Source organism: Myxine glutinosa, chromosome 4 (assembly GCF_964187855.1).
Source record: "Myxine glutinosa chromosome 4, kmMyxGlut1.1, whole genome shotgun sequence".
Taxonomy (NCBI): domain Eukaryota; kingdom Metazoa; phylum Chordata; class Myxini; order Myxiniformes; family Myxinidae; genus Myxine; species Myxine glutinosa.
The window spans coordinates 191,499,843-191,513,482 of NC_136264.1; the positions used below are offsets into that span (position 1 = coordinate 191,499,843).

The 13,640-nt window shown below is 48.9% G+C and overlaps 1 protein-coding gene across 1 annotated transcript in view; it reads right to left on the reverse strand.

The window, feature by feature from the left end:
• CADPS (calcium dependent secretion activator) overlaps window positions 1–13,640 on the reverse strand; it is a 434,176-nt gene that overhangs the window by 136,461 nt on the left and 284,075 nt on the right. Inside the window, exons 19-20 of the mRNA XM_078776828.1 lie at window positions 2,942–3,098; window positions 2,327–2,468 (exon numbers count right to left, since the gene is read on the reverse strand). Of these exons, the coding sequence (XP_078632954.1) occupies window positions 2,327–2,468; window positions 2,942–3,098 (299 nt within the window). The remainder of the gene's footprint in view (window positions 1–2,326; window positions 2,469–2,941; window positions 3,099–13,640) is intronic.

Sequence of the window (13,640 nt, forward strand, 5' to 3'; positions counted from 1 at the left end):
TTTCATCCGCAGCTCAATGGAATACTGTTCTCCCCTATGGGCCGGTGCTCCTGCCTCACACCTAGCTCGGCTTCACGCTGTTGAAACCAAAGCTTTCAGAATTATTGGAATCTCCCGCGATGAAGCTATCTCTGAGGGCCTTTCACTCACTCACCGCAGGCAGGTAGGTGGTCTTTCTGTCTTCTACCGACTCCTCTCCGGCCTTGCACCCCCAGCTCTCTCTGTGCTCTGTCCCCCAAATATTCCTACAGGTCGCACAAGATCTGCCAGCAACCCTCTGATGGTTAAACTGCCGAAATCTCGGCTCTCTGCTCACCTTCACTCTTTCATTCCTCTTTTCTCCCGCCTCTGGAACAAACTCCCTCACTCCCTTCAATCCCACTCCTCCCTCCAGGTCTTTAAAACAGCTGTTCACCACCATCTCTTATCTTCCCCCATCCAAAACCTTGATCTTTTCTACCCCCGCTAATTCACCCCAGATCCACCTTGTTTGAAATTCCAACTTCTTTCCTGGAAGTCCTGGCAGTGTCCATATGTTTTATACCTCTCCCACCGCCCCCTTCCCATGCCCCCCCCCCCCCCCCAAAGCCCTCGCCCTCTCTCAGATCTCTCGATGTCTCCATGTCTCTCGGTCCCTGCTCTCAAATGTTGTGTTTGTGTCCTTCCCCCTCTCTCCCCATCTTGTCTACCGCTCCCGATGTTATATGTTTTATGTGTCGGTTTGTCTTTCTGTGTGATTAATGTTCGCTCTTTCACGAGCCTCGATCTTGTATACAAAAAAAAAAAAAAAAAAAAAAAATGGATGAAGGTCCTCAATGCCAAACAGGAAATTAGAGCCGTCTCCCTTGACATATCATGTGCCTTCGATACGGTATGGCACCCCGCTCTGCTCACCAAATTCTCCTCCTTTGGTATCCATGGAAATCTCCACGCATGGCTGGCGGACTTCCTCTCTAGTCATAGTCAACGTGTGGCCCTGAATGGGTTTCTCTCATCTCCTCTTCCTGTTCAGGCTGGAGTTCCCCAAGGCAGTGTTCTGGGCCCTGTGCTTTTTCTGGTCTTCATCAATGATCTCTCTGACTCTCTTGAAAATCCTCTCTATCTCTTTGCTGATGACTCTACTCTCTGTTGCTCCATTCCTCATCCCTCAGATCGGCAGTCTGCAGCCTCCTCACTCTCTGCAGACCTGGACAAAATCACAGACTGGGCAAATAAGTGGAACATGTCTTTCAATCCTGACAAATCTCACACTCTTACGATGTCTCCCCGAAAAGACCAACTGGACAACCCTCCCATCCACTTTCTGAATAATCCTCTCCAAGAAATTCTGTCACTCAAGCTTTTGGGTCTCACTATCTGCCATGATCTTACCTGGGAAAACCACATTTCAAATCTGGCCTCCAAAGCCAGTTGCCGACTGGGCATCCTCCGTCGTCCGAAGTCCTTCCTTGGCACACCTGAGCTCCTCACTACATACAAGGCTTTCATCCGCAGCTCTATGGAATACTGCTCTCCCCTCTGGGCTGGTGCTCCTGCCTCACACCTAGCTCGTCTTCACGCTGTTGAAACCAAAGCGTTCTGAATCACTGGAATCTCCCGCGATGAAGCTAACTACAAGGGCCTTACACTCACTTACCGCAGGCAGGTTCGTGGTCTTTCCATCTTCTACCGACTCCTCTCCGGCCTTGCCCCCCCCCCCACCCCCCAGCTCTCTCTGGGCTCTGTCCCCGAAATATTCCTACAGGTCGCACAAGATCTGCCTGCAACCCTCTTATGGTTAAACTGCCAAAATCAAGACTCTCTACTCACCTTCACTCCTTCATTCCTCTTTTCTCCCACCTCTGGAACAAACTCCCTCACTCTCTTCAATCCCACTCCTCCCTCCAGGTCTTTAAAACAGCTGTTCACCACCATTTCTTATCTTCCCCCATCCAAAGCCTTGATCTTTTCTACCCCCGCTAATTTCACCCCAAATCCACTTTTTTTGAAATATCAACTTCTTTCCTGGAAGTCCTTGGTGTCCTTCTGTTTTATACTTCTCCCACCCCCCCCCCTTCCCACGCCTCCTCCCCCCAAGCCCTCCCCCTCCCACACATCTCCCGATGTCCCTGCTCTCAAATGTTGTTTGTGTGCTTCCCCTTCTCTCCCCATCTTGTCTAACGCTCCCTCTTTTTATATATTTTATTTGTCTGTTTGATTTGTTTGTGTGATAAATGTTAGCTCTTTGACGAGCCTCGATTCTGTATTTAAAAAAAAAAAAATAATAATAATAATAAATAAAGAAACAAACAAACAAACAAACAATTAATCGTGAAAGAAAACATACCTCATTGACTCCCAGGACTCGCGCTCGAGCCCTTTGCTGATGGAATGAGCGATGGAGGACTCCATGAGGTCAATGTAACGCACCACGAGTGGGGAAAAGGTGGCCTGCAGGTGATGGTGGAACTTTCCGTTGCACACATAACCTGGGAAATGTGGGGATAAAAACGGACTGTGAAAACAAAGACAATATGCACGAAGTTTGTGCCATTTTGAATGATAAAACTGTCCTAGTTTTGGATTGAAATGCAATGAAAAATCTCGTTTTGCTGAACGTGATAGGAATATGAATGTGGTTCATGTACGATTACATATTAAACAATTGTACATATTGCTCATTTACAAAAAATATATCACATCACGTCATCAGCGATGACGTCATCAGCGATGAGGTTTTTCAGCGATGACGTCATCAGTGTAGCCATGAGGAGATCCATGAATTTGTGGAGAGCATTATTTGGGCATCTGATTTATAGGTAAGTATCAGTAAGCTTTAATGAGTTGTCTGTGGAGCAAGAGTTAAAGAGCTATGCCCACAAGGTGTTCTGTGGATGGGTGGCGGCACATGTATGCTCAAGCAGATCGACAACAAAATGGAAAGGAAGGCCGGAGTTCTTACGATCTCCTCGGAGATGATCATTGAGGAGCTGGAAGAGGGGAAAGGCATCCCAGCACTCAGAGGGTTGCACCTGGAGGGCCATGTCAAATTCGGGAGCGTATAATGCCAGGAACACCTCCGTATGCTCCCCGAGAAGTTCCAACCAGTAAGGGAAGGCCTGTTGGCAGAGGTTCCTCATTCATCTGCTCTGCTCGCTACATCGTCCAGACCTGCCTGCAGCGTTCGGTTTTTGACAAATTCCTGAACCGGATGTGCGAAATTAGCTCGAGCATGTGATGCACCATGTCATCCCCACTGTGCTGTAAGGCTGTGAGATCATCACAATTCCAAACAGCCTGCCAGTACTGAGGATGGGCAAAGATCTAACGACTTAGGCCTCGGATGCAATTATTGTTTGGCAGTATTTTGATATGATTAGCATAAGTTGCTTTACCTCTCTTCCCTGAAGGAGCAATTCAGAAGCATGAGGAGGAAAGAAAGAGAGAAGGGTTAAGTTTAAAAGATGAACAAGCTTAGCCATTGAAAATATCACAATCTCACAGTTCACCTCCAAAAACACAGCATAGTGTGACCTTCCGTAATATGTGTTAAGTACATGACATAAACTTGCATAGCACATCAAATGGACCGGTAGGTAACTGAGCCACCCTGACACTTCAGGGGAAGATCAAACGACGAAGGCCTTCGGAGTCGATGTGCAAGATATTTCCAATAATTATCCGCGTGATATCCATCCTCGAGTATGAGGGGAAAGAACAAGAACCTCCTTTAGAGGCCATTTTTCCCCGCAGAGCAGGGGTTGGCCTTTTGTGGGCACCGTGGTCCCCTTTTTGAAGCAATGTTTTATGGCCGGATGCCCTTCCTGCCGCCAACCCCATTAGTCGCCTCTTGCGACACATAGGGAATTACCAGTGAACTGGTACTCAATTTGCCAACCTCGGACGGATTCCAGGCTGAGTCAACCCCCCTGGTGTTAATTCAGCGATCGACCGGGATTCAAACTCAGGATCCCAGGATCCCAAGCCAGCACCCTAACCGCTAATAATAATAACCGCTAATATAAGCCAACACCAGGCTTATCCTCGAGTATAAGGGGGAGGTTGCCGAAAGGTCTTTGATCACTTTCATTTGTTTTCTGTGTCTATCCAGGTGTCATGCACTTTATCAGCCATTTCACCAGAGCAAACAGACAATCGTTATTTTTATCTGATATTCCACCTCCCACCCTAATCCCCCACCTAATCAACAGAAAGAGCCAACAAACAGTAAAATTATTGAATCACATACTTTCGATCAATATACAAAAAGCAAAAGAGAACAAAAGAGTCGACTTCGCGAGGTCATGCAATTTACATGATGATTGGTCATGCCAATGATTTTTTCAAATGAATGTCTCTGCTTTGTACAAATGACAAAAGAAATGAAATACAGCAGAGAGACTTATGGGGCTCTGCGGAAATGGAACACGTGTGCAAATGATGTGCTGTCAACTTAATTTAATGTCTACCAGATGCAATTATCAACACCACATCAATTAGTTAAACCAATCAGTTTATCAACTCAATTTTACTGGTGGGAGGCAGAGGGGTGGTAGGGAGGAGAGGAGAAGGGTGGAGAAGAGTGTGCACAGCTGGAGCATCACCAGTGTGTGTGTGTGTGTGTGTGCATGTATGCATGTGTGTGTGTGTGTGTGTGTGTGCATGTATGCATGTGTGTGTGTGTGTGTGTGTGTGTGTGTGTGTGTATGTGTGTGTGTGTGTGTGTGTGTGTGTGTGTGTGTGTGTGTGTATGTGTATGCATGTGTGTGCGCATGTGTGTGTGTGTCTGTGTGTGTGTGTGTATGTGTATGTGTGCGTGTGTGTGTATGTGTGTGTATGTGTGTGTGTGTGCATGCATGTGTCTGTCTGTCTGTCTGTGTGTGCGTGCATGTGTCTGTCTGTGTGTGTGTGTGTGTGTGTGTGTGTGTGTGTGTGTGTGTGAATGTGTATGCATGTGTGTGTGTGTGTATGCATCTGTGTGTGTGTGTGTGTGTGTGTGTGTGTGTGTGTGTGTGTGTGTGTGTGTGTGTGCACGTATATAATCAAGAAATGCTACTAAGATTTAATTTGTGCCTGCAACGGTATTGGATACTTTCAGCACTTCATTTAAGGTGATCAATTATATATAATATATATATCGTTACGGATTCGGCCCTTCCGTGGTTGTGGCTTTCATCCACTTGCAACATTGCTGATTATGTATTATTATTCTTGTCGGGGTTGGAAGGAAACGGCGATTATTGTTGTTTAAGGGAAATGGTTATTGTGGTTACAAGGTTAAAAGCGCTCATGGTAAAAATGAGACAGGAAACCGGATCGTGACCAGAAGAGGGGGAGCGAGGAAGAAGAGGTCGCGAGGCAAAGGTCGGGGAAAGGCATGTCGAAGCTCCGTACCTAGCGTAGTCGAGCGTACATCGCGAGTGAACTTTGCGTCCTTGAAGAATATTGAGGAACCTGCATAGTCAGGTATCGGCTTTGAGGTTCGGGAGAATCCTTGCCTAGAGGCTCCGGCTCGAGTGAGAGCCGTCCGCCATTCTGCCCCGCAGGCTGCATCCACCGAAGAAGGTTTTGTTACGTGGCAACTTTTCTCATCCTCCGGCCGTCTGCCGGGGATGCGTGTTTGTGAAAGCGGCGTTTGAAGGTTACACGGCGGTTCGTTGATTGAACGCCGAACGTGTACGTCGGCGCGCGTCTTTGGGGATTTTCCATTCTACCGCAAGTTTGCTGGGTGTTGGACCACGTGACTTCTGTGCCGCTTCGACCGCCTACGCCTCGATTGATCTTGATCGGACATTGTTCCCACGATCGCTGGAGCGAATCAACTTCGCCTGGGAGAGTTATAGAGACATTGGGGAGTGCCGTGAGTTTGAGATAAGCACTAGATAAGATGGTACCATCTTAAGATATTTTGATTGTCTGGATTTGCTATCGTTCTTGCTATCTATCTATCTATCTATTGTTATCGTTATTGGTGATGTTATTCCTGTGTGATTTTTAATATATTGTAACGATTTTGAGAAGTGTAACGGGTTTTGAGGAGTGTAACAATTTTGGAGGAAGGGTAACGGATGTGAAGAGTATGGTTTTGGTATGGTAACATCCTGGTAATGTAAATAATGGTCGCAGCCGTCCTCCTAATTAATTTCATAGAACATACACGCAGGTCACGATATATCTTTTAAATAGTGTATTTCCTTATTCCATGTAGGCTAAGTATGTGTTTTCCACTAGATTGACTTTGCATTGTATCAAACAAAATAAGCGTAGGCCCTTCCAATTTCCCCAAAACCTCCCTTCCATTTGCCTTCCGCATTTTGGTCGGTTTTTCTCTTCAACCACCATTGGCCATGAAACAGGGTCGGAGAAGAAAGGCGTGTCTCCACCTCGTCAGAAGAGGGCAGGAGTGAACCGGCCCTAACAGCCAATCAACACCGCGGTGAGTGACCCGGTAGGCGTGCCCTCGGAGCCGGCGGCTTAATTCCGCCGGAGGTGATAAAAGCGAATGTAAGGAACTGCTTTAAAGAGAGGCCTTGAGAGATACGCTGGGGGATGACCTGGAAGAGGAGCGCAATCCACCGCAAGCCCTACCTACCTACCTGCCTGCAATATCCCCTGTCGTTGGAGAGACGCGCTGAACGGAGGGAGACGGCTCCACCCCAGGAAGAGGAGCAGGTGTGCCGAGCCAGCGCGTGACGGCCGCGGATACGCGACGGAGGTTTTCCCGCCAAAACCGCGAGGGGTTGAAAGCTGCTGCCTCCGACCTTGCCTTCCTCTCAAGCAATCAACCTCGAGCCATTACCTGCCTGCAATATCCACCGTGTGAGTGTGAACGTCCTGTCCTACTCGTTTGTCTTGGGGATTAAGTAAATGAAATAGAATAAGTTAACAATGCACTGTGTGACTGCTCTTTTCCATCTATTGCTGTAAATAATATTGGTCGCTCTAAAATATTGCTTGTGTGTGTATAATAAATCTGTTCTTCCTCCAAACTCTGTCTTTCTTCTCTCTTCTTCTCTTTCGGTCGCTTTAGAGGTTTCCCAATTGAATATCTGTAGCGCGATTAGTCAACGTTCGGTTGGAATCGGGTTCTAATCGGGGAGTAACTGTTCGGACGCGGTTAAATACACCACCGCTCGGTAAAATAACATCCAAAAACCGTGTCCGTAACAATTGGTGTCGGGGAGTGAGATCGACCCGGAGCGCGCTGCACGCGCTCAAAATTATAAAGCGGACGAAATTGTGTTGTTTTATAAAACCCGAATTTTGAGATCGCGCCATGGACAATCAAGGCGATCGGATGTCGGTGGGGGAGATAGACGGGTTAGGGGTAACCCAGGAACCAGGGGAAATGTATGTGGAAGAAAGGGAGGAGGAGAGCAATGAGGAGGCGGTTGAGGGGGTGTCAGACGCGCAAAATGGCGTCCTCGCGCACGTGGGTGTAGCGGCACCAAATTTTGCCACGCCCGCGACCGTGGTAGCGCCCCTAGTGGATTCAAACCTTTTGTTGCTACAAATCGGGGCCCTTATGGACAAAATGAGGGACGAAGCGAGGGCTAATAGTGAGCGATTAGAGGGCCAAATGGGGGCAATGGGGGGCAAAATGGGGGAAATGGGGGAACGGCTAGAAGCTAAATTTGGGGGGTTAGACAACGGGATAGAAGGGGTGAAAAATGGGTTAATGGGGGTAGAAAACAGAATGGCCGCTCAAGAGAATCAGTTAGAGGGGGTGAAAAATGGGTTAATGGGGTTAGAAAATAGGATGGAGGACAAATTGCGGGAAATGGGGGAACAATCCGCCCGGGAAATCGAACAGATGGGGAACCAGATGGAGGAAATACGAAGAGGGATGAGTGAGGAGGTCTCGGGGCTACGCGAGGAGGTAAAGCGAGGCGAAAAGCGTATCGAGAAAGAGGTGAGAAATAATACGGTAAAGTTACAGGGGGGAATAGAAGATCTGACGAAAGGAGTAGAACAGCTGACAGAGGGACAAACTAAGTTAGTGGAGCAGGTTCAAAAGAACACTGCGGTACTAGGAGGGTTAAAGGCGACACAAAAAGAAATTAAAAACGAATTAATAGCGACGCAGAGGCAATGTCAGATGGTACGGGAGGAACTGACAATGAGGGTGGAGGAGGTGACAGAGATAATGGAGACAAAGGACCGGCAGGTGAGGATGCACATAGAGACGGTCACGGTAGCCTTAGAGGACGAACTTGAGGGGACGCACCGAGAAATAAAAGAGGTTAAACAAAAATTAGAGGAAGTGGGAGAAGAGGTGAGTGAAATTAAGAAGAGACGGAGGGAAACTAAGAGGGAGATAAAGGAGGAAGTCATGGAATATGTACAGGGTCTGTGTTCAAATCATGATGCGGTGCTCACTGACCAAATAAAAAGTTTGCAGGTGGCAGAGGAGGTGCGACGAGGTACGGAGGTGAGTGGCAATGTACATGATGTGAGGGGAGATTCAGTCGGCTTGGGGATTGGTTTGGATCCGGGTGTTCGTGAAAGGCCGTTGGTGAAGTGTGTGACAGGTCAGGTGTGCGAAAAAAGAGGTGTGCGAGAATGTCCGACCATGGGGTGTGTGAGGAAAAAGTGCACGCCGAGGAGTGAGTGTGCCGTCAGGAGTGAGCCGGTCGGAGCGCGTGTGCGAGGGGGTACATGGAAGCGCGGTGTGGTGAGTGTTACGGAGGAAGTAACGAAAGAGTGTACACCTGTGGTGAGTGTTACGGAGGAAGTAACGAGAGAGTGTACACTTGTGGTGAGTGTTACAGAGGATGTAACGAGGAAGTGTACGCCTGTGGTGAGTGTTACAGAGGATGTAACGGGAGGGTGTGCGCGAGAAAGGTGTATAACGGACGGGTGCATGAGGAAAGAGTGTGCCGTCGAAAGTAAGGGTGAGTGCGCTGTCAAGAATGGAGGTGAGAGTATTGAGAGTGACAAGGAGAGTGAGTTGGTTGTGACAGGGGAGCGAGGATGTACACCTGGGATGGAAGGATGCACACCTGGAATGGTAGAGCGTGAGTGGGAATGCACGCTGGAGTTGGTGGTGAGGCACGTGGTTGGGTGTGCGAATGAGGGCACACCTGTGATTGTCACAGAGGAGGTGACCGAGGAGGGGGCGCGAAGCGGTGTATTGGTGAGGTGTGCGAGCAACGAATGTGTGCCAAAGTGTTCGGTGGTCAGGTGTGTGACCAAGTCGGTGAGCGGAGTGAGTGTACCGAGGTGTGAAAGAAAAGGTACGAGGAGAATGGGAACGGCTGCATGTATGAGCAAGAAAGAGGTAGCGTATGCATGTAAGCCTGCAGGTGAAGCGTCGACGGTAACCGGGTTAAAGGTTAGGTCGACTTTTAGCCGGATCGGGCCCTCGGTGCGTGCCGGGCTTCGCGTGCCGCGAGAACCAGCGGAGATCCGAGCCACGGCGGGTTCGAAAGGACCGCCGTGCGCGATCCACGCTGGGCCTCGCGTGGAGCGGCCGCGTCCGGGCTCCACTAGGCGGAGCGGGCCGCCCGATAGGAAGGGTCGTCATGGCGACCACTTTCTATTGAGACGTGCCGGCAGGTCGAGATCGGGACATTGGATGGCTTCACGCCGAGGTGATGCGTGGGATCTCGGCCCGGGTAAGCCCCCGCCCCTGCCCCGAATGCGGGACGCATCCAGCCGCCAGCACAAAAGAATCCGCGTTCAGTGCTCGGCTGTACGAAGCCGGGCTGTAGATGTGAATTGGCGCACCGAGAGGATGTAATAAGTAGACGGGTGATGGTGATAGTGATAGTGATTTAAAACGAAATTTAGAAAAGTGAATAGAATTGGCAGTAAATGGAAAATTTTTGAATTGTTGGATTTGGACGAGCGAAATTGGTAGTGAGAGACCCCCGATGTGGTGGGATGGCAAATCCACCATCCCTCACAGATGGGGGCAAAGGAGCAATAGCTTATGGGGTGTATGGCAGTGAAAACTAGCCCGGGTGGGTTAGGTTATATTGATAGGGCCCTAGAAGATGACATTAGGTAACGTTAAGGTTAGTTAGTGACTGATACCTGTAGTGGGGACGCAGGTAGATTAGTATGGATGATAATGACGTGGGAGCGCAATAGTTTAAAGGGACGACTGGGAAGCGCAAGTTTCAGAGGGGAGTAGTTAGCTGAGATGATGCCGTGTGTGTGAGGATTGAACGGGTGAGAATGGAACAGGTGTGATTGCACAGGTGTGCAACTGAACAGGTGTGTGGAGCAGTGTATGAGGGAGTAGTGGTGATTGCGTGTTGTGTTGACCAAATGGTCCAGGAAGAAAGGAGGGTGCAGGTGGCACCAGGTATGATTGCACAGGTGTGCAACGACAGGTGAATGAAAGACAGGTGTATGGAATAAATGGTATGGAGTATTGGAATGGATGGTCGTGGAGTGAGTATGGTGGAAATTGTGGAGTGGAGTGGATGGTGCGAAGGTGTGAATGGGGGAAGAGTGGACCCCCATCACGGATACCCGGGGCGGGTAGTGTAAGTGTTAGGTAGAGGGTATAGGTAAATTGTAGTTGGATATTGGCATCTGTGGTGCGGGTGACAGAATGGTATGTGGATGGGTGCGTTGGTGTTGTGGAAATGGCTGGGCGTGTAGCCTGTTAGTGTGTGTAGTTGGTTTGGGCACTCCACCACTGTAAGGATGTCGGCCAGGTGAGGCCGCAGGTGGGCTCTGGGAGCCGGTAGTAGTTGTGTGGATGGGGCCCGAGGATCCGGAGGACGGACCCGGGTAGCCCAGTGCCAGAGGGCACCAGTGGGGTGACAGATCCAAGAGGGGTCTTCCCCAGTTAGTTAGGTTAGGGTGAGGAGCTAGGTAAGCTCGGGTGGCAACTACAGTGGTGGAGGTGTGCAGGTGGGTAGACCTGTTGGGAGAGGTACACGTCGCAGCCCAGAAATTGTGCTAGAGCACCGGGAGATGAATCGGGGGAGTGAGACCCCAAATTGAGGAGCACCACAGTTTGGCCAATGGGAATTGGTTATTAGAACCCATAGTGTAAGTTGGCCAATGGATTGGCAGGGAAAGACCCCGGGTAGTGTAAAGTGTGTTAAAGTCATTTAGAGGATAGTTAGGATGAAGGATCTCCTCGCACCATCTGCATCCACTCACCTGAGGTGACAGGTACTCCACACCATGCCATGTTTTGATTATTTTTTATGATGCAAATGTTTGGATTGTGAGACGCATCATGACGTGGGTGTGACATTGTGCTTTGATGTTCCATCTCTGCCTCCTTATGAGGATTGATGATGAATTTGGTGATGGCAAATTTTGAAGTAAAGGGATTGTGGGGACGAATTTGGTATAAGGGAAATATGGGGAAGACGTGACAGTAGTGACGAATTTGTAAATGGGTAGATTTTGTAAATATGGGGTAAGAGCAAGGGTAGTGTAGGTGACAGGGGGGTGACGTACGGTAGGGACGAGCTTTCTCACTTCGCCCTCCGTACGCATTTCACCTTGCATTGCCTTGTTTGACGTGTACCCTTGTGACCTTACCCCTCGCTCAATTGTCTTTCTTTTGTCTCCCACATGACCTGTGCGCCATTGGGTGCCGAGGGGAGCGTGCGTGAGGTGGCCATTGTGCGCCCGAGATTCCCAGAACCAGCATGCATTGCGTTGATGTACCACTTTATGGACCGCTGTTCGGCGGCCAAGTACCACTTGATGGACCCCAGGTTCTGGGGCAGAGCACCTCTGTTGGAGACCGGCCATAGTGGCCAGGGAATCTTGCTTGCGGACCTCGGTAAGGTGGCACCTATGCCAAACAGGTGGACCACCCTTAGTTGGCCCCTGAGGCCCTAAATAATAATAAAAAACGAACACAAGTTGTGCTTTTTATTATGTCCAAATAGGCCGCATGAAGCCAGAAGACGTCAGGAAGAACATCGGCCCAGCAGACAAGGAGAAGACCACCACCAGTTGTTTTGTTGTGTTTATTATGAACCATGGTGACTGCGCACCGAGTGGTGCTTTGTGGTGCTTGTGGTGCTTTTGAGTGCTTTTGGGTGCTTTGGTGGTATTGGTACTGGTGCATCGATGCAATGCGTGCTGTCTCCTCCCTCCCAACAGGAATTTCTTTCTCTTGTTCCCTAAAAAGAAAAGAAAAAAAACACACAGGTCCTGGGTTGCGTTGTAAATAAGAAATCACGTCATTGTAAATAATGCTCCCCACCGTAAATGTATAGTTTCAGAATAATTCCGTAATTCGGTTAGCTGTGGGCTTGAGTCTGTTAGACAGGATGCAATGCAATAGGGGGACATACTTATTTGTGTTTTAAAATTGTCACACTCAGGGTCAGGTTAATTGTAGAGGGAATTACACCTACATGTCACACTCAGTTAAGTCTAGTAGGCCCGAGGACGTGCCTGAAGAAAGGAGGGTGCAGTGTAACGATTTTGAGAAGTGTAACGGGTTTTGAGGAGTGTAACAATTTTGGAGGAAGGGTAACGGATGTGAAGAGTATGGTTTTGGTATGGTAACATCCTGGTAATGTAAATAATGGTCGCAGCCGTCCTCCTAATTAATTTCATAGAACATACACGCAGGTCACGATATATCTTTTAAATAGTGTATTTCCTTATTCCATGTAGGCTAAGTATGTGTTTTCCACTAGATTGACTTTGCATTGTATCAAACAAAATAAGCGTAGGCCCTTCCAATTTCCCCAAAACCTCCCTTCCATTTGCCTTCCGCATTTTGGTCGGTTTTTCTCTTCAACCACCATTGGCCATGAAACAGGGTCGGAGAAGAAAGGCGTGTCTCCACCTCGTCAGAAGAGGGCAGGAGTGAACCGGCCCTAACAGCCAATCAACACCGCGGTGAGTGACCCGGTAGGCGTGCCCTCGGAGCCGGCGGCTTAATTCCGCCGGAGGTGATAAAAGCGAATGTAAGGAACTGCTTTAAAGAGAGGCCTTGAGAGATACGCTGGGGGATGACCTGGAAGAGGAGCGCAATCCACCGCAAGCCCTACCTACCTACCTGCCTGCAATATCCCCTGTCGTTGGAGAGACGCGCTGAACGGAGGGAGACGGCTCCACCCCAGGAAGAGGAGCAGGTGTGCCGAGCCAGCGCGTGACGGCCGCGGATACGCGACGGAGGTTTTCCCGCCAAAACCGCGAGGGGTTGAAAGCTGCTGCCTCCGACCTTGCCTTCCTCTCAAGCAATCAACCTCGAGCCATTACCTGCCTGCAATATCCACCGTGTGAGTGAACGTCCTGTCCTACTCGTTTGTCTTGGGGATTAAGTAAATGAAATAGAATAAGTTAACAATGCACTGTGTGACTGCTCTTTTCCATCTATTGCTGTAAATAATATTGGTCGCTCTAAAATATTGCTTGTGTGTGTATAATAAATCTGTTCTTCCTCCAAACTCTGTCTTTCTTCTCTCTTCTTCTCTTTCGGTCGCTTTAGAGGTTTCCCAATTGAATATCTGTAGCGCGATTAGTCAACGTTCGGTTGGAATCGGGTTCTAATCGGGGAGTAACTGTTCGGACGCGGTTAAATACACCACCGCTCGGTAAAATAACATCCAAAAACCGTGTCCGTAACAATATTATTGGTTTGTCTATAACCATTGGTGTGGTTTCCTTATTGATTTCGACACGGAATAATATATATTTTTCTGCCGTGGCTCCTCCCGGGG